A 21,759-nucleotide genomic window follows, 5' to 3' on the forward strand; every position below is an offset into this window, starting at 1 on the left:
AAATACAGAACTATTAAACTAATTATCACTATTATCCACAGCCTCCATGCTGCTGCCCTCTATTACCACTCGCCCAGTTACATAACACTGCTATAACCAGTCTCCAGCATACGTAACCTTGAGTATGCTCCAGCAGCTTCGGGAACGTTCCACCAAAGTGAACAACTGCAATGGTCGTGCTAAACATGCTCATTAATTAGCACTTAAAAACATAAGGAAACTCAGGAGGTGAGAAGAGGGCATTCAGACCCTTGAAACTCATTTTTCTTAACGATTGAATCACCTCTCACAGCAAGCACATTATTTTGAATGACCCCCAAATGGTGAATTATAATGAAAGTGAAATAAATCTTCCTTTCGACCAAACGTGATGTACAGAAAGTGAGGGCGGTGACTTTATATATAGAAAAAGTACAATGGCCAGGAAATTCCTCAGAGCCGCTGATGTTACTTCGCCGCAAATGAGTCCCGGAAACTCCGTGAACACAGTTCCAGCTGGGGGAGTGGGAACAATATTGAGGAATTTCCTGGACAATATTAGTTTGCACATCTCACAATCTCGTGTACGCTTGAACATACTATTACGCTGTGGACCTGAGGTTCTAGGAACTCTGCTCCACGACCAAAAGTGGAACTTTAGGCAGCCACCTGACTAGCATTGACACCCCCATCCCAAAATCCCGAGGGATAGGGTCATTATAACAATTGGCTCAGTTGAGTGCTGTAAAGAATTGAGGTCCATGGAAAATCAGAGCAACAATATATGTTCCTTTTAGAGAGTTCCCTAGTGGAAAAGATGAGTAGGAAGCAACTCCAAATACAACTCTCGGACACAAGCTCAGGAATAAGATGGCAAGATGCCCGCTCATTCGTCCTGACAGTCAGTATGTCTCATGTAGACAATAGTCTATGGAAAGAGAACATTTGAATAGAAACAATGTGCAAGGGTACAGGGAAAAGGCAGGGAAATGGCACTAGGTCATAATGCTCATTTGGAGAGCCGGTGCAGACATGATGGGCCGAATGGCCTCCTTCTGTGCCGTTAAGATTCAGTGATTCTGTGTGCCTGGGGTCTGGCGAGGAAAGATTTGGTGGGGTAGTTAATTTGTACATTGTCTATATGTTAAGATATGGATTTTACAACTGACATCTGAAGTTAAGATCCAAATTTGAAATTGTTCCATTAGTTAGACAATTAGTTTAATAGTTCTGTTTCACTTGTAGGTGTGTAATTGGTTACGGACGCGAGAACAAGGCTACGAATATATTATGGAGTCTGTACGGTTCTGCTTCAGCAGCTTTCCATCTCGTGAGACGATGGTTTGCACGTGGTGGTTAACTCTGTGTTAGGTACCACCTGGCGTGGCTCAGGAACCCTGCTCTGCCATGGCAGCCTCTGCCACTTATGCTGCAGAGGAAGACCATGGGCTGACAAGGTGCAGTATAATACAGGATACCTATGTAATACTACAAACTCCTGTCAGAACGTGTCAGATTATCCATGATCCAGGTGGGCTTTTCTTATCAGGAGTTATCCTGCATAACGTTCGGATATCTCTTGGAAAACCACCTCTCTTCTTCAATGTGTAAACCACAATAAGTGACACTCTATAAATTAATTTGAATTCCTGTTGTAGACAAATGAGTCACCTGTCTTACATCGCACCAAGCTAAAGATACAGGAGATGCAACAGGATTAAAAACAAATTTCTTATTCCATTCAATCCTACACAGCATTGCAGAAGGGAAAAAACAAAAAACTACTGCGGATGCTGGAAATCCAAAACAAAAACAGAATTACCTGGAAAAACTCAGCAGGTCTGGCAGCATCGGCGGAGAAGAAAAGAGTTGACGTTTCGAGTCCTCGTGACCCTTCAGCAGAACTTTACAGCCTTCCGGGCTGAATATTGAATTCAACAACTTTAGATTTTGAACTCCCTCCTCCATCCCCACCCCCTTTCCGTTTCTTCCCCCTCCCTTTTGTTTTTTCCAATAACTTATATAGATTTTTCTTTTCCCACCTATTTCCATTATTTTTAAATCTGTAATGCCCTGTCAGTCTTTCCACCCCACCCCCACTAGAGCTGTACCTTGAGTGTCCTGCCATCCATTCTTAATTAGCACATTCTCTTAGATAATATCACCACCTTTAACACTTCTGTGACATATTTTGATTATCTGCTCCTATCACTGCTTGCTTGTCCCTACTACGACCACCCCCCACCCCGCAAAACTTCTCTCCCCCCACCTTAAACCAGCTTATATTTCACTCCTCTCCTAACTTTACTCAGTATTGCAGAAGGGTGTGGTCTCCATGTCAGAGGGGCCAATATCCATGAATGCATTTATGATATTTTGTGTTCTAGGTTAATATAAGGACCTAGGGATCATCAGTGAAGATGGGGAGAGGGGTTGGGTAAATCTGTTTTTATTAAAGTTAGCAAGTTATTGGCCTATGAACTCTGACCTTTGGCCAGGAGCAACAAGGCCTAGGGTTTTAATGGAGAATGTTCAGTTCAGCTCTGAATGCTGAGATAACTGAGCCTCCACTCCTGTCTGTTGTTTATTCAAACTCTTTGTTGTCAGGAGAAAAAAACATTCGAAAATCCTAAAGCTCAACAGCGCAAAGTGGGTAGGAAGAAAAAGAGAAAGCGATTATGAAAGAAAAATGGAGGAAGAGAAAGGAATGAAAAAGATGATATTAATGTCACCTGACAATTCTTACGACAGAAACAGCTTGGCACTCTTTAATTTGTCTTTGAAATTTGTTGTGTGTGTGTGTGGTCCTTTAATGGGGGGAGGTTGGGGTGAGATGGAGAGTGTGGAAGAAAGGGTTCGGTGGAAGGTGGGGTGGGCGGACGGCTGGGAGAAGGATTTGAGAATGGTGGAAAAAGAGTAGGTTAGAGGAATAGGGAAAGGAGAGGGTTGGGGGAGAGAGGTAGGAGTGCAAAGGAGAGGAGAGGTTGGGGGAGTAGGCAGTGGGGAGAGGAGGCAGAGGGGGTGTGGGAGAAGGAGCAGTGGATGGGGAGAGAAGTGGAGTGGAGAGGTAGGGGAGAGAGCTGGATGTTGGGGAAAGAGGGGAGCAGAGAGGGATGAGGGTGAGAGAGAGACACAGAAGATGGAAGAGGGGGCAAGGAGGAGGGGGTGGGGGAGAGGCAAGGGGCAATGTAAGAGCTCCTTTCATGTACGACAGATGCTGTCTCTGTCAATCATCCATACCCAGACCTCTGGCCCTTGGCATTTAACCATACCTTTCACTGCAACGTGGACCCTCTGGCTGATGGAATGCTGTTGCTGCACCAGGACGCTGCAGACATACTCCCCCTCGTCCATCCCCTTCTGCACATCCATGAGCTTCAAAGTGCCATTCTCAAAAACCGCCTGCCTGTGATTGTCAGGAAGTAATATTGAGTCTTTGTACCATTTGATTGAATAGTAGGGATACCCAATGACCCGGCAGTTTATGAAAGTATCTCTCCCAGCGATCGCAGTGATGTTTCTCATGGAGCGAATACTCGGGGAGCCTGTGAAAAGGATTCCTGTATTAAAACACCAACAGTGGCATTCTATCACACTACATCAGCTTGCAGCTAAATGACTTCTTCTTGTAAAACCTATGTTTGAAGTGATGGTATCCCCTTTATTCCCTCGGGATTTTAAAGCAACTAATAGATACCATAAGCTGCAGTAAAGAAAAGCGTGAAATCCTTACAAACAGCACCTACTGGTAGTTCTGAAATCACTTTTATCTCAGAACACAGTGCTAGGGTTTTGCAGGTGTTCTTTTTAAGGCCACAAACACACTAGTCATTAAGGGGTTAACAAACGTACCTGTGCATCACAGGAAGCCACCACTTACTGCCTTGGAAGTAAAGTCAGGGGTCAACCCAGGTTCCTCTTGTACATCTCCAATCCCAAAGAAGCACTGGCAGAGGCCTAAAATAGGACATTTGCCCTGTTCTCCCAATTGAAACTCCTGCACCACACATCCTAAACACACCTCCGCACCCCCCCCCCACCCCATACCCCTCCTGCCAACCACCACACTGCTTCAAATGAGGCCATGGAGCAGTGTAGTTCCAAAGCCTGTTGCAACATCAGATGCCAGGTCTGGTAGAGGTGACCCTGGATGGACTCGTCCAGATAGATCCTGAGAGCTGTAAGGTATCAAATGGAAAAAGCAAGTTACAAACAGGCCTCATTTCACACTGGATGATGAAGTAAAGAAGGAACGAAGGCCAATTTCCATTTGTTACTGCCATTCAGGATAAGTGTACACACCACCCAAATACCACTGGCAGAGCCTTGCAGTAAATCTACTCAATGGGATAGGCAAAATACACTGAAATTTCCAGTTCCACACTTAGTCCACCCATGGAGACCCAGAAAACAATGTCAACCTCTCTCGTGTAGTCCAAGATACCAGTGTGCCGCACAAGTACATGGGGCACATTATCAGCTGGTGACTTTACTTGAGCATAGGACAAATGACGGGAGAGGCCGGAGAAATACCAGCTCACAAGAATGAAGCAGCTGAGTGGATGGGCAGTGAGGATGACAGGACTCACTGTGGCTTTCAGTGAGTTGGTGTTAACAGGTCTATGTGATCATTGGGAGGTGTCTCATTAGGTACGATAAAGAAAAGTTGGGCCTTCCTAGGTCCAAGTGTTGCTTTGTTTGTTTGTTTCTGTAATAATCATCAAAGAAGCTTCGGGGAAATTTGGCCTGTCAGTTTATCTCAGCTGGCAGGTTGGAGGCATTAATTAGCCCATTGCAATTGAGGGATTAACTTGCACCTCTCAGGAATGCAATTATCCTTGAAGGATCCAAGATAATGATCCCCTAAACATGCTCGAAGTAATCACACTTCCCCAGTACCATAGTCAGGGAAAAAAAAACATTCAAAATTGTAAAAGAAATTAAAATTAAAATTCCATTTAAGGCATCAAAATGGGGCGCTGTCTCTTTAAATTTGTTTCTCGCTAAAACATGACTGTGCGTGATAAACCATAAAGGAGGCTGAGGGGAAGCCAAGCGTTCAGTGTTCACGACATTAAAAAGAATTAAAAATCAAGCTGGTTTTTTTTTGGGGGCTTGTCAAATTTGATTTGAAAAACACCAGGCCAATGGCACGTGAAGCTGTTTCCAACAACACTCACAGCCCAGTGAACAGCGGGGAGCTTTACAAAGGTGAAGGCATCTATCGCCATTGTTCAGCATCCTGCAAGATGCTCAGAGTTCACTAGGTGGGCCATAGTATGGACTCTGTCTCACCGAGAAGTCTCAAAGTAATGGAATGGTTAAAAGCAAAAGTGAAAACTCCAAAGCTGACATCTTTGTGAATAGGTCTCAGTGAAGAATGTGTACTGCCATCATGACCTTTGTCTTAGGTTCTGTGTTGCTGCAGCCATTTGTTGTACAGATTATGGGTACAGAACATTTTACCTTCACGATCTACAAAGCTTCATACCGAGGAGGATCCCAGACGCATGTGAAAATTATATTCATATTCATTCCAGCATAACCAAAAGTGAAGCTAGCAACAGGCCCTTCTGCTGGAGTTCAAGATTTTTACACTAATGAGGTAATAGCGTTAAGGATGGCCTTTTCCAAATCTTCAGGCTCACAAAATTCAAACTTGATGAACGAGAAATAGAAGGGAGCAATTTTAACCTACCTCGCCTCATAGGAATGAGGCAGGGCTATGGGGAGGGACCTTTAAAATAAAGGATTCAACTTTCAATAGGTTCCCACTGGCTACCCATATAGGCAGGTAGGAAAGGTTGACTTATGCAAAATTTGGGTCCTATTGCACAAGAGGACAACAGGATGGGGCTATGGTGCTAAGGGGAAAGATTCTGCTGTTCCTCCAGCTCTATTTGAATCATTTTAAATGCGAAAACTCACCTTTTCGATGGTGGCCTGCAGTCCCTAGACCCAAATCCACTGCAGGTCAAGCTGAGCAGATCAGGCCTGGGGCCTGTATCGTCTCCTCAGGACTCTAAATTTCCCGAGGGCTCCAAAAGCAGGCATTACACAGAGACTGGGTCTAACATCAGGTTCAGGCAGTCACAACGGACGCTTGAAAAATTATCTGACCTAATTTCGGGTCGGATGTCGTTCTGGCACCCTTGGGCCGCAGGACATTGGTGGCCAAAAGTGGGCCTCAATGGGCCTGTTTTACACCCGTAAATTGGGTGCAGTGAGGTACAATTTCCATGCCACTCTATCGCCGCTATAGTCATTCATCAAAAAACAGCAGGCTTAAAAGCTATAGACAAATGTGCGTTTTATGTTTAAGCTTCTTTCATCAATAGCTGCGTCTAATGTAATGTTGTAATGTCAGCTTCAATGTAACGTCAACTGAATGGAAGAGTCCACAATCAAAAATCTTGCCACTCGTCCTTAACCAGGCTTAATTTGTGTTGCTTTATTCCGGATGATATGTTAATGCAAATGGTGACAAGATAAGGGTTTCCCGTCTTTCCCAGGAGTGTCTGGCACAGGACACAGAGAGAGTGGGATGTTCTGGGCAGTGGATGCCCGCAAGGCTCCAGAGGAAAATGATGGGGGTCAGTCGTTGCCATGATACCCTGATCTAAGGAAGCCCTTTCAAGAACATTGAGGTCTAGCAACATGGACATTTATATAAAAGCGGTCTCAGGAAAGTAGCATTCAAACAGAGGCCGAGTGTGCCAACGACTGAGGTTTAATTTTCCCTCCTTGCGGCATTCTGAGTTTAGAGGCGGTGGAAAACTGTAAACCCCATTGTCAGAAGAAAGGGAATCTGACTTCCCAACACCCGACAGCAGATCGTGAGACCGACAGCAAAACATGTTTCCTACGTCCCTTTCTAAGAGTTCAGACGTCACCGTTTCTCCAGAGGTTGGGTCCATTCCATTCGGAGCACCAACAATTCCAAGTGCCTTACACATTTGCCATTGATGACACCCAAGATAACGGAACCTCAAAGGTTGCCTGCTTTGTGTTGTCATGTGACTGGGGACCAGCATGCATAATTCTCAAGTTGGGGGAGGGGAGGGAATGGCAGCCCAGAAATAAACAGGGAAGGAAAATATGCAATTACCAACGATGGGGATACATTTGCATGATGATTCGTTTAAGAAGGAAATGTAGCTCTTTTAAGAAGAATCAAACAAATGTATGCTTGGAATAAAATATCAGGTTAACATAAAACACTTCACAACAGAAATTATCCTATCGGATATTGAAAAGTAGACAGGCACCTCTTACGTTTATTCGCGCTTGATATTCGGCGCTGCCGACTAGATTTCTTGCTGCACAGCGGTAAACCCCTCCATCTTTGATCTGAGGGTTGGTGACATTCATGTGGCTGACGGTAGTGCCATCTGTCAGGGTGTACTGGTTAGTCCGATGGCCGCTGTCTCTGATAATCGACTCGTCATCCAGCGTCCAGGTGAGGGTAGGGGGAGGAGCACCCTTGGCAGTGCACATGAGGGAAAACTGTTCACCTGGATTGACCACCTTTTCGCTAAAGGACGTGATGATTCGAGGCGTTCCATCTGTGGGGGTGGGGTGAGGGGGGTGGGGGGGGTGGAATAGGAAAATAAAATCAGCCGAAGGGGACGGATGAATTTGCAGTTCGTTCTTCATCAGTGGTGCAACCTCTTGAGGGAAACTACAAGTGAAAGTCCCACATACGGCACTCAGTCTCCAATCATTACCAACGAACTTTTAACCAAAAATCAAAAGACAACCTTTCCTGCTCATTGTGATAAGAAGATGTCAGGGCTGGAGCTTTGTTTTCACAATGAAAGCCCCCCTGGGCAGTGGGGGAAGGGGACACCTAACTCCTGGGGAAGGGAGAGGACTCTTGACTTGGCCAGTCCCGTAGACATCTTGCTTCTCCTGGCCCCACAAAGGAAAGAAATACATTCGCCTGCCCTCTGCTCCTGCTGATCCTCCACCCTCTCCCTCCTCCACCCCTCCCCGTGTGTTTGCTTCAGCCTGTTGGGAAAGTTGCTCAGCTCAACATTAGAATGGCTGTCAGTTCCCTGCGGCGTCATCATGCCCTCGCCTGCTTACTTACAGAAACATTTTGGGCCGATGTCTTTGGCTCATTCAATTTAACATTGCAATGGGCCAGAACGGGAAGGGAGGGCAGCAGGGTAATCCTCCCCCTACCCCGCCCCGTTACTTACCCCCCAACCCTGCCCGGTTCCCACTGGACGTGGGGGAAGAATTCAAATTCTTCTCTGCCCAGCTTCACTGTTGAGGCTATGTAAAGGATGGGTCGGATGTACATCGATGCTCCATCCACTCTGCCCCGTCCTCTGAAATCTACCATTTTACCCGTGTGGGCTGTTCGATTTCCCACACTAGGCATCCTTGTGCCTCTCTAAGCAGCACCACCAATTTGCCTTTCATTCTAAGCTGTTGGCCGCACTTGCTCAAGGTGCCCAAACTCATCCCCATCAGATTGGATTGTACGTGGGCCAAATAAAATGGAAGTCCGTTAGCCCGCAACAACTAAACCCTAAAAAAGAAGCAAGGAATTTCATTTATCTAGCACCTTCAACCTCAGGACATCCCAAAGCACCCAACAGCCAATTAAGTACTCTGAAAATGTTGTAATGTAGGAAACGCAGGAGTCAATTTGTGCACAGCAAGGTCCCACAAGCAGCAACATGATAGTGGCCAGACAATATGTTTTAGTGACCTTGCTTGTTGAATACACCTTGGCCAGGATAGCGGGGAAAACACCCCTGCTCTTCTTTGAATAGTGCCATGGAATCATTTGCATCCACCCAAGAGGGAAGTCAGGGCCTTGTGGCTTAATGCCTCATCCAAAAGGTGGCAGCTTTGACAGTGCAGCAATCCCCTCAAAAATACAGTGAAGTGTCAGTATAAAATGTGGGTTCAAGTCTCTGGACTTCTATCTAGAGGCCAGAGTGCGACCACTGACACCTTAAACTTAACAGGGGTATTGGGGTTCAAGCAGTCTGGCAAGTTAGCAGTGCAAACATGGCCAAGGCTTCCAGAGGGTCCCAACTTGGAGGACTCAGACAACCCTACTCATGAAATCCATCTTTAGCCATTGTGTTCTGTTTTTTTAAAAGTTGTACCTTCTAACACTATGATGGAGAAGTCTTGTGCAGTTTGGGATTTCCTGGTGGCAAAGCACTGGTAGGCTCCTGAGTGACTCTTCTGAGCAGATGTGATAAGAAGTGTATTGTTATTGATTCCTCGGACAGAAATGTAACCGTCAGGAACGATGAGCTCAGTGTCCCTGTACCACTTGATGACGTACTCGGGAGAGCCCATCACGCTACACGACAGGATGACAGTACTGCCAATTCCAGTTTTCAGTTTCTTTGGAGTCACTTTTACCCTCAGTGGATCTACAGAAGTAACAGACAAATAAAAAGCAAAACATGACGACAGGAGAAGGGTACAGCCGGGAGCGTGCAGACGTCTTAAACGTATAGGTCCCGTTTCTGAATGTCGCGCGCTACAGGGTTCAAACCCAACATTCGTGAAGGAACATAATGAAGCTCATCACAGAACAGCACAGCACAGAAGGAGACCATTCAGCCCATCGAGTCTGCACTGGCTCTATTGAAGAGTAATCCAGTTAACCCCACTCTCAAGCTCTATTCCCTATTCCCTTAAATCTCTTTTCTCCTTCAAGTATTTCTCCAATTCCCTTGGGAAGGCTGAGGGCTAAGCAGCCTTTCCGATTGGTCAGAAACCTGCTCCACCTTGATCAATAACTGGAAGCTGGGCTGTGTGACAGTGAGAAGTCCTTGAAGGAGAAGATCAAAGAGAGAGGAAGGTAAAAGCTAAAAAATGTAATCTAACATTAGTCAAGCCTGATTGAGCCTGTTAGATTTTCTCTGACAAGAGTTAATATCTTTGAAACATTTTGGTTGCTTCTTTGTAATGAGCATCTCATTTTCACAAATTAGATTACTATGTCTAGTAAGAATTTAAGTCTAGTGAAATAAAATTACATTGAGTTTACAGCATAGAAACAGACCATTCAGCCCACCAGGTGTCTGCTGGTGTTTAGTTTATCCTCCACTAGAATCCCCTCGCACTCCACTTCATCTCATTTATAAATACAACAATGCTGACCAGCCCATGATCGGATCTTGCTTGTCTTCTGGGTTGTTCCTGCTCCCCAACAGACAGAGTGACGACCCTTTCAATGTCAATGAGTGTCATTAGCCAATACTTTCCAGCCTAACATGAACCCTTATATTACCATGACAGCTAGTGGAATATTGGCTTTCTCATGCACCAGGCAGACAATATTATGAGTTGTCAGGATGAAAAAGCTACCTTTCCTTCACAGACCGCATCACGGAGTTCTTGGCGTGACAGCAGTGTCGGATGATCCATCTGCGCAGAAGGATCATGGCAAAGCCAGTGACCTGCACTGACTTCCCAGTAAGTCGTTCATATTTGTTAAAATTAAATATTAAGCAAGTTATTTAAAAATTTATCCCCTCTGTAGTGTTCATTGTGTTCTGCCCATCTAACCAGTCTCCCACTTCCCTGATTGAAATGATAAATGAAAAGAGGGGGTTTTAATTCCACCGAAGATGAGTGGAAGATGGTTGAACCATATTAAATCAGCGAAGATATGAAATCCAAACCAAAACTGGTGCAAACGTGTCAACTTCTGGTTTAACGGCAGCACATCTAGGGGTATCCAAGTGACCAACTCTAGAGAGGCAGGTCCATAATTATATTATGATAATGATAAGGTTTTGGCAGGCCTTGGATTTTAGAGATAGCCGGCTTGCTTGCTGGCTGTTAAAGGGATGCCAGAGCAGATTAAGCAGTTAAGTTCTTTTTTAGAGCACTGATTATGGGAATGAACACCTTCCCCCAAAATCACTCAAGCAAACCATCTGCCACGATCTGCCCTGCCCCTGCCACCCAAGCCTGTGCTCCCGAGCCCCCATTCCCATGGTCTCTCCTTGCCTCCTGATTGCTGGTTCAACCCCGTAATTCCTGCCCCATGATCTTCGCCTCACTCCCTCGAATCTGCCCGCAGCGCCCCTCCCCAGCCAAGCCCAAATCTTTCCCTCCCTCGCTCCCTCCCTCCACACCGCTCTCTTCACTGTGCCCCAATCTTTTCCTCATAACGTGGGCTGCCGGGGAAATGGACTAAAAATTGCTGACGAGATCCTGCAGCTAAAATTCAGCAGGACCTCCTTTTTCCCGCAATTCTCCCGCTCCTTCTTACCAACATGCTCCTGCTCCCTCCCTTGTAAGTGCCAGAGCCAAAACCTGGGTTGTTTTTCTGGTCAGTGCTGAACGCTCCAAAACGTGTGAACCTTTTCTGACCACTTCTCCCAAACAACTCACTCTCCGTCTTCTAGGATACCCAAACATTCATGACACATCCATTTCAATTTGGAAGTCATTTGCCTGTGTTAACTGCTTAAAGAAGGCTGTATCTCGGCCATTAACTTTTCAAATTGCACTTCAAATAATGAAAGTAATCGCTTCATATGGACGTGCTTTTGCAAATGATGCTGCGCAGTTGAAGGAATCTTCAGACCTACTGCTTGGGGGAGGGGGGTGCTCAGCAGTTGGACGAATGAGGTTGTTGGCAACCCAAAATTCTGACCTGAATCTGAAACTGACGAGTGGAACAGTGTACAGACCCCCTCAAGCCAAGAAAGATGGATGAATTCCCCCTCACGCTCTCTGTACGCCTGAGTACTTGTTATGAACCATCAATGAAGAAGACGGGTACGGACCTGGCTTTGGACTGGCCATGGCACCTGGGGCAAAAACTCACCTAAACATTGGATTCCTTAGACATACGATTAATCCAAACGTTAGAGAGAACCACAGAAATGGATTCCGAGACCGAAATGCAAACATTTTGCAGAGAGGGACAGGCAGGTTATAATTTCAACATCCAACATAAAGCAAAAATATGGATTTTCCTATTGAAGTAAATCCAACTCAGGACAGTTCAGAGTGACTAGTGTAATGTCTGTTCTGTCTCTCCCCCCACCACAGATGCTGCCAGATACACTGAGCGTTTCCAGCATTTTCAGTTTTTATTTCAGGTTTTCAGCATCCGCAGCATTTTGCTTTTGTATCAAATCGCCCTGTTACCTCTTCACCCACGATAGCAAATGTACAATTAACTTGGCCTTCCGTTGTGTATTTTAGCTAACACTGTAAACTCTCTACATGGGGATGGCTGGCAATGCAGCACCTCCCATTGCCCCGACACCTTTACCCCCAACTTCGCTGAAAAACCTGCGGAAACGTGAAAAGCTCTTACCTATGATTTTAATGATTTCGGTAACTTCCGCTGAGCCAAAGGTGTTTGTCACTTCACAGATGTAGGTCCCACTGTCTTCCACACGTAGGTTATTGATCATCAGGCCTGTAATGCGTTTGGTCCACCTGCTATCTACTGGCAAAGGCCTGTTGTCTTTCAGCCAGCGGATTGCTGGGTTTGGATAACCTGAAGCGATGCATGGAAGCTCCATGGTTTCCCCGGTTTTAACTTCTCTGGACTGAAAACTGTCCAACACTGTAGGTGCTGATTCCATAGGATCTGCAGTGGAAAAAGATACAGATTGGGGGAGGGGCGGTTAACCAAAGTTCACCACTGGAAACAAACATTGTTGTAACTTTAATTTCACTGCTGTTTACACTAAGGGATAAAGGAATGGAAAAGAGGGAAAAGGTAAGGTAGGAGGGAAGAAAGGAAGGGAAAAACAACTGGACAAATAGAAATGAGAGAGGGACATTATCTTGGATGGAATTAAGATTTGGAATAAGCCCATTGTTTAACTCACTCTAAGCTGAATATCTAAACCTTCTGCCATTTGATTATAGTTTTAACCTTAATGTTCCCATAAAAACTCAATGCTAAAAGCTAATAATGCTAATTCTAACCTTTCAAGCTGCATTATTTCCTTGTCAAAGTATTCTACTGGATGGTGTCAAACAAATAACACACATGACAACAGCTGAGAGCCAATGCTACAGAACTCTCAGTGAATAGCAATACTGGAGGATGCCCCATCAGAAGTCTGAACATGATGGCTTTAATAGGAATCATAATTGACCATGTCCATGAGTGGAGCTGAGAGGATTTAATTGACTGAGACCATTTAGTAATCTGATGTGACAAAATCAGTAGCATTTTTAAACCTCGAGCAAGACAGGGATAACTCCATTCATTGAGGTGGGATTCGTCTCTGAGCTACTGATGAGCATTGCCAAGAATGCTTCACACTTTGAGCCTTTCCATCTCTGCCACTCAACTGGCTGAAATTCTGGCCTAGTAGCACCAGCCTAGTAATTACTTTGCCGTTTTAAAATGGACTCTGCGATTCGGGTAGAATCCTTTTTATTTATTTATTCATAGGATGTGGGCATCACTGGCTCAGCCAGCACTTATTGCCCATCCCCAATTGCCCTTGTTCAGAAGGTATTTAAGAGTCTGGGCCTGGAGTCACGTGTAGGCCAGAACCAGGTAAGGACGGCAGATTTCCTTCCCCAATGGACATTAGCGAACCAGATGGGTTTTTAATGACAATCGGCAATGGTTTCACGGTCATCATCAGACTTTTTTAATTCCAGGTTTTTTTTTGTCGGAAATGTTTGATTGTGCCTGGGTGTCTGGATTACCAGTCCAGTGACAAGTCCACTACGCCACTACCTCTCCCTGCTTGGGTTCAAACTTTAGAATAATGACTGAGAAAAGATTAGATTACATAAAGTGGGGTTCATAGAGTAGAGACAAAGTGAAATGAAGACTGAAGTCATCACAGAAGCAGCCTCCGTGTAGCTGAGCGCCTTGGCACGCGCCTGTTATCTGGCTGCGCAGAGGCTGAGGCTGCCGGATTGCTTGAGGTCAGGGGTTCTGGGCTGCCAGTGGACTATGCCGATCAGGTGATCGGCGCAGACTTGGAGGGCCGAAGGGCCTGTTCCTGTGCTGTACTTTTCTTTGTTAGAACCATAAAATTTTTCAGCTTAGAAAGAGGCCATTCAGTCTGTTGTGCCTGTACTGGGTCTTTGAAAGATCCACCAATCATATCACCACTTCCCTGCCCTATTCCCGTAGCCCTACATTTTTTTTTCCTTTTCGAGGATATATTCAATTCACTTTTGAAAGTCACTATGGAATATTTTTTATTCTTGCATGGGTTGTGGGTGTTGCTGGCAAAGCCAGAACTTGTTGCCCCACCCCTAACTGCCCTTAGACTGAACATTTCAGAGGACAGCTAAGAGTCAACCATATCGCTCTTGTCTAGAGTCACATGTAAGCCAGACCGGGCAAGGATGGCAGATTTCCTTCCCTAAAGGACATTAGTGAACCAGATGGGTTTTTACAACAATTGATGATAGTTGCCATGTCACCATTACTGAGACTGGCTTCATTTCCCAGATTAATTAAACAAATTTAAATTCTACCAGCTGCCATGGTGGGGTTTGAACTCATCTCCTCAGAGCATTAGCTTGAGCCTCTGGATTACTAATCAAGTGACAATACCACTATAACACCATCTCCCCCAACCACCAGCCACCATTTCATGCAGTGCATTCCAGATCACAACAACTCGATGCATAAAAAAATTCTTCTCCTTTCCCCAATGGATTTTTAAAAAATTATCTTAAATCTACATATTCCGGTTACCAACATCTCTGCTGTGGAATCATTTTGTCTCCAAGAATGAAAGAGAATGGAGTAGAACATAAGCCAAGCAGAAGTAGTAAATACATTTTAAATTAAGATTGTGTTTTGAAAATTTATTTTGTGTATGGGGTTGTTATTGCAGCAATAAAGCTATTCCAGGCATGTTAGTAGCTTCTTTTATCATAATATTAGTGCTTTCTTCAGTGTATGAGCTGCAAACACAAAGCACAGCCATCTCAGAAAGAAAATATGTGAGAATTATGTTCCTGTACCTGGACATACAGCACATAGAGGGACTATAGGTGTCATTGTCTTATCAATTACATTGTTAAAGTTTGTTAATGTCAAATTACATTGTTAAGGGAAACAGGTGATGGGTATTTGAACACTTATAAATAGGGGATAGCTGGGACACTGGGTGGATGTGAGGAGTGTTGACACTGAACAAAGTCAATAAACTCTCTCAGGAAGGAAAGGCTCTGTGTCTTAGTTTTGACTTCGCCAACCTGCATGTATCCTATTAGTAATGTAGCTATAAGAGAAGTGTCCAATTTTCTATCCATTCTAAATTTTTGGACAGAAAATCAGGCAGGCTGTATTATAGACATGCCATTTTTCTCTATGGCTTATGCCCTGGGAAGCCAACAGCTTTTGGGGACAAGACTTCCAGATTTCAAACCTCAACAAGTTGAAATGGGCAAGGCAGCTGACTAAAAAAATAACCTTGAGCAGACAAAAAATCCTAATTACTTATTTCACCAATATTCTAGGCAAGAAAGCACATCATGTTTCAATGACAGTTAGTAGAGGAGTAGAATGCACAAAGATAAATACAGGGTCAGACACTGGTGTAGAAGGAAGTGACCGAGACCCTGGGAGGGAGGTGGAGATGTAGGCATTGACGCACTTGGGGAGCAGAAGACTAGAGAGGCAAATAGACCATCTTGAGTAGGTTTAGCAAGTAGAGGAAGAGAGTTCATGTTCTGAGAGGGAGTGTATTTCTGGCTTTGCTAGGACTGCAAAGTGCAGCCATTCTTTGAGCTTAATGAACTCTCTCAGTAAACAGAATATCCTCCGATTCACCATGTGAAACATCACAGGAGATTCATCAGGACTCCACATGGCTGAGAGCAGAAGTTGGGGGAAGGGGAGTGGAGACTAAACCTGTGTCACATCACAGTGTTACCTCGAATCAAACACAACTCTGTCTGAATCATTAAAAATTGCTGTTGGATTCTGTCCCACTGTTAAACACTACCCCCCTACTGTACCATTAGAAAATAGCCCATGTGGAGAAACAGTAAGGTCCTTCATTCTGACAGGTCACATTAAGGTCTCTCTGTTTACTGCATGAACACCTGTTGAGAGAATACATCATGACCTTGGACTTCATCCAATTTAAGGGCATATTTCTGTGAAATGTGGCGATAAAGTTTAAGAACTCGTACATCCCATTAGTTAGGTCTTTTTTGACATGTTTGACGTATAATTCATATAGTATTATTCCTCTTTACCCACCCACCAGCTTTTTGGCTACCATCTCAAAAACATCCTTTGTAGAAGGAGATAATTCATTGACTCAAGTGTGAAACTCACTATCACAGGGAGCAGTTTTCTTTGAATTCATTCACAGGATGTGGGCATCAATGGCAAGGCCAACATTTATTGTCCATCCCTAATTGCCACAAGTTAGTGGCTTGTTAGCTAGGCCATTTCAGAGTCATTCACATTGCTGTGGGTCTGGAGTCACATACAGGCCAGACTGTGTAAGGACAACAGATTTCCTTCCCTAAAGGGAACTAGATGGGTTTTTAATGAGAATTCAGTAGTTACATAGTCATCATTATGATACTAACTCTTCATTCTCTATTTAATCAACTGAATTTAAATTCCCCAACTCCCATGGTCTCTGTATTATTTCAGGCCTCTGGATTACTAGTCTAATAACATAACCACTATGTTACCATTCCCTGTAAGATAACGAGCATAGATGCATTCATGGAGAAGTTAGATAAACAAATGAGGGAGAAAGGAATAGAAGAATACTTTGCTGAGGTTAGATGAAGAGGGGAAGGAAGAGGCAAATTGGAGCATTAATCTTAGCATGGGCCTGCTGGGCTGAATGGCCTCTTTCTGTGTTGTAAAGCCTGTGAGCATAATGTCACAGAGAAAGAGAAAAAGCTTTTAAGATCATAACTCCACATAGAAATACTAAACACTGGTTGTAATACAAGTTGAGCCCTCTACGCTATATGACTGTAATCAATAAGTAATTATTTGTATTTCTTAGAAGCTCTGGATTTGAAAATGACTTGATATTTTGTGGTCTTTGTGCTGAGTAACCGAGCTAAGATCTCATCCTATTGATGCTGCAATGTGCAATCTGCAAAGAATATTTCTTTCTAGTTGAGATGCCCCAATTGACTTTTCCGATGCTCATTGCCACTGTGAGGATTTTCAAAACGGCAGCCCCTCACTCCTCAAGTGGTGTAGGAAACAACTCATGCAAATTCTAAGTAGAGTTTAACGTGCTTTCTGTGCCATTTGGAATCTTTCTTGCTTGAAAAAAATCTTTAAAAAAAAATAGGATGACCATTTTGTTTCAAACTATTTTCAGTTTTTTCACTAATCGCTATTTCCTTTTTGGAGGGGTGGAGGTTAGAGAATGGAGAATAGAGAATAGAGTTTCCAATTCTATTCTTGGAGATTTCACAACGTGACTTCCCTCCTGCCTCCAATGACCCTCCATGGTTTATTTTTTTCTCTCCCTTTCCAGTACTTCGATTCATGCTCCGATAATTTTTCTCCTGGGTTGAGACTGGTTGGTTCCTGAGGGTGAAATAACACTGGCACCAGCAGCAATGGCACAATCAGCCAAACTGCCTCCTTTCTATGCCAACATTCTCCACACACAAAAACTCTGCTGACCATGGCAAACAAATCCTGTTCCCCTTTCATCCCTGTGCTCGGTAACCTACATTGGCTCCCGGTCAAGCAACGTCTTGATATTAAAATTCTCATCCTTCTGTTCAAATTCCTCCATGGCCTTGTCCCTCTCTACATCTGTAATCTCCTCCAGACTCTCAACGCTCCAAGATACCTGAGCTCCTCTAATTTGGACCTCTTGTGCATTCCCAATTATAATTGCTCCTCTATTGGTGACCGTGCTTTCAGCAGCCACCCCTAAGCTCTGGAATTCCTTCCCAACACCTCTCCACCTCTCTACCTTCTTTTCCTCCTTGAAACCTACCTCGCTGACCAAGCTTTTGGTCATCTGACCTAATATCTCCTTATGTAGCTCGGTGTCATCATTTATTTTATCACGCTCCGGTGAAGTGTCTTGGGACATTTCTTTACATTAAAGGCACTATATAAATATAAGTTATTATTGCTGTTGTTGTACACAGTGGGCATTAAATGAGAGACAGCCTACCTTGTAGAGTTGAGTCTGACAATGGCCAATACGTTTACCTGGTAAGCGCTTGGGGAAGGTCCACACTTTCATTTCCAGTGAGCACATCACACTGATTTACTGAAATGTTATGCATGTGATTATGTGGAAGAATCAACCTTATGTGCAGCATACTGGGCCCTTTTCAACATATGGAGGCTAAGATGAATAACGTGGTAGGGTTACCAATTGTCATTAGCCATATTCCTAGAGGCTTCCCTGCCTTTCCCCCATCAGTGCCACCATCCCCAATATTTTCCTAACTAATAAACCAAAGTCTTCAAAGAAAATGAAACGGACTATATTTTCTAAAAGCCTCCTGGTTTTCACCCTGGAGTTGCATGCAGCCATGTCCGTATTAGAATCATGGAATTATACAGCACAGAATGAGGCTATTTGGTCCATTGTACCTGTGACAGCTCTTTGAATGAGCTATTCAATTAGTTCCATTCCCCTGCTCTTTTCCCTTCGACCTTTGACTTTTTTTCCGTTTTCAAAGCACCTTTTGAAAGTTACTACTGGACCTACCCCCACCGCCCTTTCCAAATCTTGGCAACTGGCTGCATCAAAAAATTTTCATCTCACCTTTGGCTTTTATTTTTGCAAATTATATTAAATCTTTCACCCATCTGCCAGCGGAAACAGTTTCTCCTTATCTAACTATATCAAAATTATCTCATAATTTCGAGCAGTTGTATTAAACCTCCCCTTAATCTTTTCTGTTCCAGGAAAAGCCCTAACTTCTCCTATCTCTCCAGCTAACAAAAGTCTCTCATCCCTGGTACCATGCTGGTAAATCTCCTCTGCACCCTCTCCAAGGCCTCAAATTCATCTTTCATTCCTGGAGACATCAGGGTAATCCAGGAGGTTTGGCAGTATTGAGCGGCAGTAAAAGACAAGATGCGTTAGCATTAACATTAAGAGCAAGGCCCACACCCTTACCGGAAACAGAGAGACGGGCTCCATTGCTCTGGCGCGTTTCTCCACTGTATTTATGTCTGGTGATACACCTGTACGTAGACAGCGCGTCCTCCTTTTGTACATCAGATATGTACAAGGCTCCATACGAAGTGATGTGGAATCTACTCCCTGGAGACAAAGGGGAAAAAAAAAAACTCATTCACAATCGTGTCAGCATTCAATGTCAACCAGAATTCAAATAACCATTCTGTAAATGGACTTTGACAATAGTGGTGAGACACCATTTCCGCAATATTTGAAGCAGCCATCTCAACTCTCTATAATTTTCATGGTGGTAATTAGCAGCGCGGAGAGATTGTTGGGGGTCCCGGATGAAAAATACATTTCAGAGTTTTAAAAATGTATTCTTTCATGGGATGCAGAGACTGGCAAGGCACTTGCACTTGAAATGAGTGGCTTGCTCAGCCGTTTCAGGGGTCAGTTAAGAGTCAACAATATTGCTGTGGATCTGGAGTCACTCGTAGGCCAGACCAGGGTAAGCATGGCAGATTTCCTTCCCTAAGGGACATTAATGAACGAGATGGGTTTTTACAACGATCGATGATAGTTTCATGGTCACCATTACTGAGACTAGCTTCCAATTCCAGATTGTTTTATTATTAATTGGACTTAAATTCCACCAGCTACCACAGTTGGATGAGAGCCCTTGGCCAGGATTTTATGACCCTGATGTAGCGTTTCTCCCCCCTAATGGATGTAATGAGCCATTTAAATGTCCATTCAGTTCGGCGGGCCCGTAATATCCCGTTAGGCAGAAGGGACTGTAAAATCCTGGCCCTTGTCTCCAGAGAAATAGGCTGGACCTCTGGATTACTAGTCCCAGTGACATTACTACTATGCCATCATCTCCCCTAATTCTTAATTCCCTTCTGCTTTGAAGTTACGATAAATTAGGCTCCGTTATGGCTTATTAAGTTTATCGTATAAATAACAGAAAGAGCCCGCATTTCTATAGCATATTTCGCAACCTCAGGACACCCCAACGTTTCACAGCTCATGAAGTAGAAGTGCAGTCGCTCTGTAATTTGGGAACACAGTCGGCTAATTTGTGCACAGCAAGATCCCACAAACAGCAATGTGATAATAGCACAACCTTTTTTTTTTTGAACTGATGTTGATATTGAGGGATAAATACCGTCCAGGACACCAGGGCAACTACCCTTCTCACCCTCGAATAGTCCCACAGGGCCCTTTTACATCCACTGAGGCAGCAGGTGCACCTCATCAGACATGACATTTTACTAGACTTTCCATTAATTCTGCAGTTATCCAGACAGTGCCAAGCTAAATAAAATAAAGCATTTTTCTTTTATTTATGCACTCGGTTTACCAATTTCCTCCAGTTTTCATCTCAGCGGGGTGTGCATTTAGCATTTCGAGGTAAAATCCAAAGGTTCTCTGCATCAGACGCCAGAACCCAACCAGCACCAGGGGAGAGTTCAGCCAGTTTTCCCTGTCCATGGCTACAAAATGGATGTTGCAAAATTATGAGATTGTGGGAGACCAGACCCTCATCCTACCTCACCTTCTGACAGATGAGCTACTGAGCCTTCCAATGCAATTTAGCGCATATTCAAAATGGAAAACAAATTCACATTCTCTTTCCTAATTATCAGCAATATGCTAATCAGTGAAATAAAAACAGAAAGTGCTGGGAAAACTCGGCAGGTCTGGCCATGTCTGTGAAGAGAGAAACGGGGTTAACATTTTGAGTCCAATATGGCACTTCTGAAAGGGTTAAACCATTTTAGTTAGAAGCGTCTTTCGGTAAAAAAAATAAAATATAAGCAGAAAAGCAGAACTGGAGAAGGAATGAGACAACAGGAGAAGGAATGAGACAAACAAGCCAGTAGAACAAAGGACAAGGCCAGCGAGTGGGTGTTAAAATCAAGGAGTCCCAGACTCCTGCACAGTCAGCAAGATATGGTGGTCTTGCATGGATGAGAACAATGCTTGATATATGTGCGCAGGGGAAACAAGTGGCTGAGACCAGAGAAGCATGTGATCATAAGTGGACAGATTAGAATATGAGTACGTGATTCAAGTTCCAGAATCTTCCGGTCGGTATGCGGGGGCAGGACCCGTTCGCCGACATGTAAAATGACACGGGTGACATCGGGCGTGCATCCCAACGTCACCGTGCATCATTCTGATCTACAGTTTGGCGGGCAGGCACCAGAGTTGGCTGCACACCCGCCGAACCGTCAAAGGCCTATTAAGGCCATTTACCACCTAATTAAATTGATTGTCTGGGCTACCCATCTAACCTTAAGGTTGGCAGCGGGCAGGCAAAAAGCCCAGGCAGCCTTCACATTTCTCATGAAACCTCATCCACCTGCGGGATGAGGTTTCATGAAGGGTTCATAAATTAAATAAAAAATTTTATGCCAATACATAAACATGTCCCAGCTCATGTGACACTGTCACACGAGGGGACGTATCTGAGTAATCTTTAAAAAATATTTCGCAATGTTGGATTCTTAAATTAAGCTCCCTGAGGCAGCTCCGTGCCTCAGGGAGATTTTTGCGCTCCTTTCGCGCGCTTGCATGAAAGAGCGCAGGCCCCGGCTCTCCCTCCTCCCCCCACCTGCACAGGTAGCACTCAGCACTTCCCAGCACATCACGCCGGGCGGGCCTTAATTGGCCCACCCACGCAAAA

The 21,759-nt window shown here is 44.3% G+C and overlaps 1 protein-coding gene across 1 annotated transcript in view; it reads right to left on the reverse strand.

The window, feature by feature from the left end:
* Positions 1–21,759, reverse strand: part of dscaml1 (Down syndrome cell adhesion molecule like 1) — a 462,975-nt gene that overhangs the window by 174,703 nt on the left and 266,513 nt on the right. Inside the window, exons 3-7 of the mRNA XM_078532812.1 lie at positions 19,062–19,204; positions 12,299–12,577; positions 9,108–9,383; positions 7,248–7,544; positions 3,252–3,524 (exon numbers count right to left, since the gene is read on the reverse strand). Coding sequence (XP_078388938.1) covers positions 3,252–3,524; positions 7,248–7,544; positions 9,108–9,383; positions 12,299–12,577; positions 19,062–19,204 — 1,268 coding nt within the window. The remainder of the gene's footprint in view (positions 1–3,251; positions 3,525–7,247; positions 7,545–9,107; positions 9,384–12,298; positions 12,578–19,061; positions 19,205–21,759) is intronic.

The sequence above is a fragment of the Cetorhinus maximus genome, chromosome 2, assembly GCF_964194155.1.
Source record: "Cetorhinus maximus chromosome 2, sCetMax3.hap1.1, whole genome shotgun sequence".
Classification (NCBI taxonomy): Eukaryota; Metazoa; Chordata; class Chondrichthyes; order Lamniformes; family Cetorhinidae; genus Cetorhinus; species Cetorhinus maximus.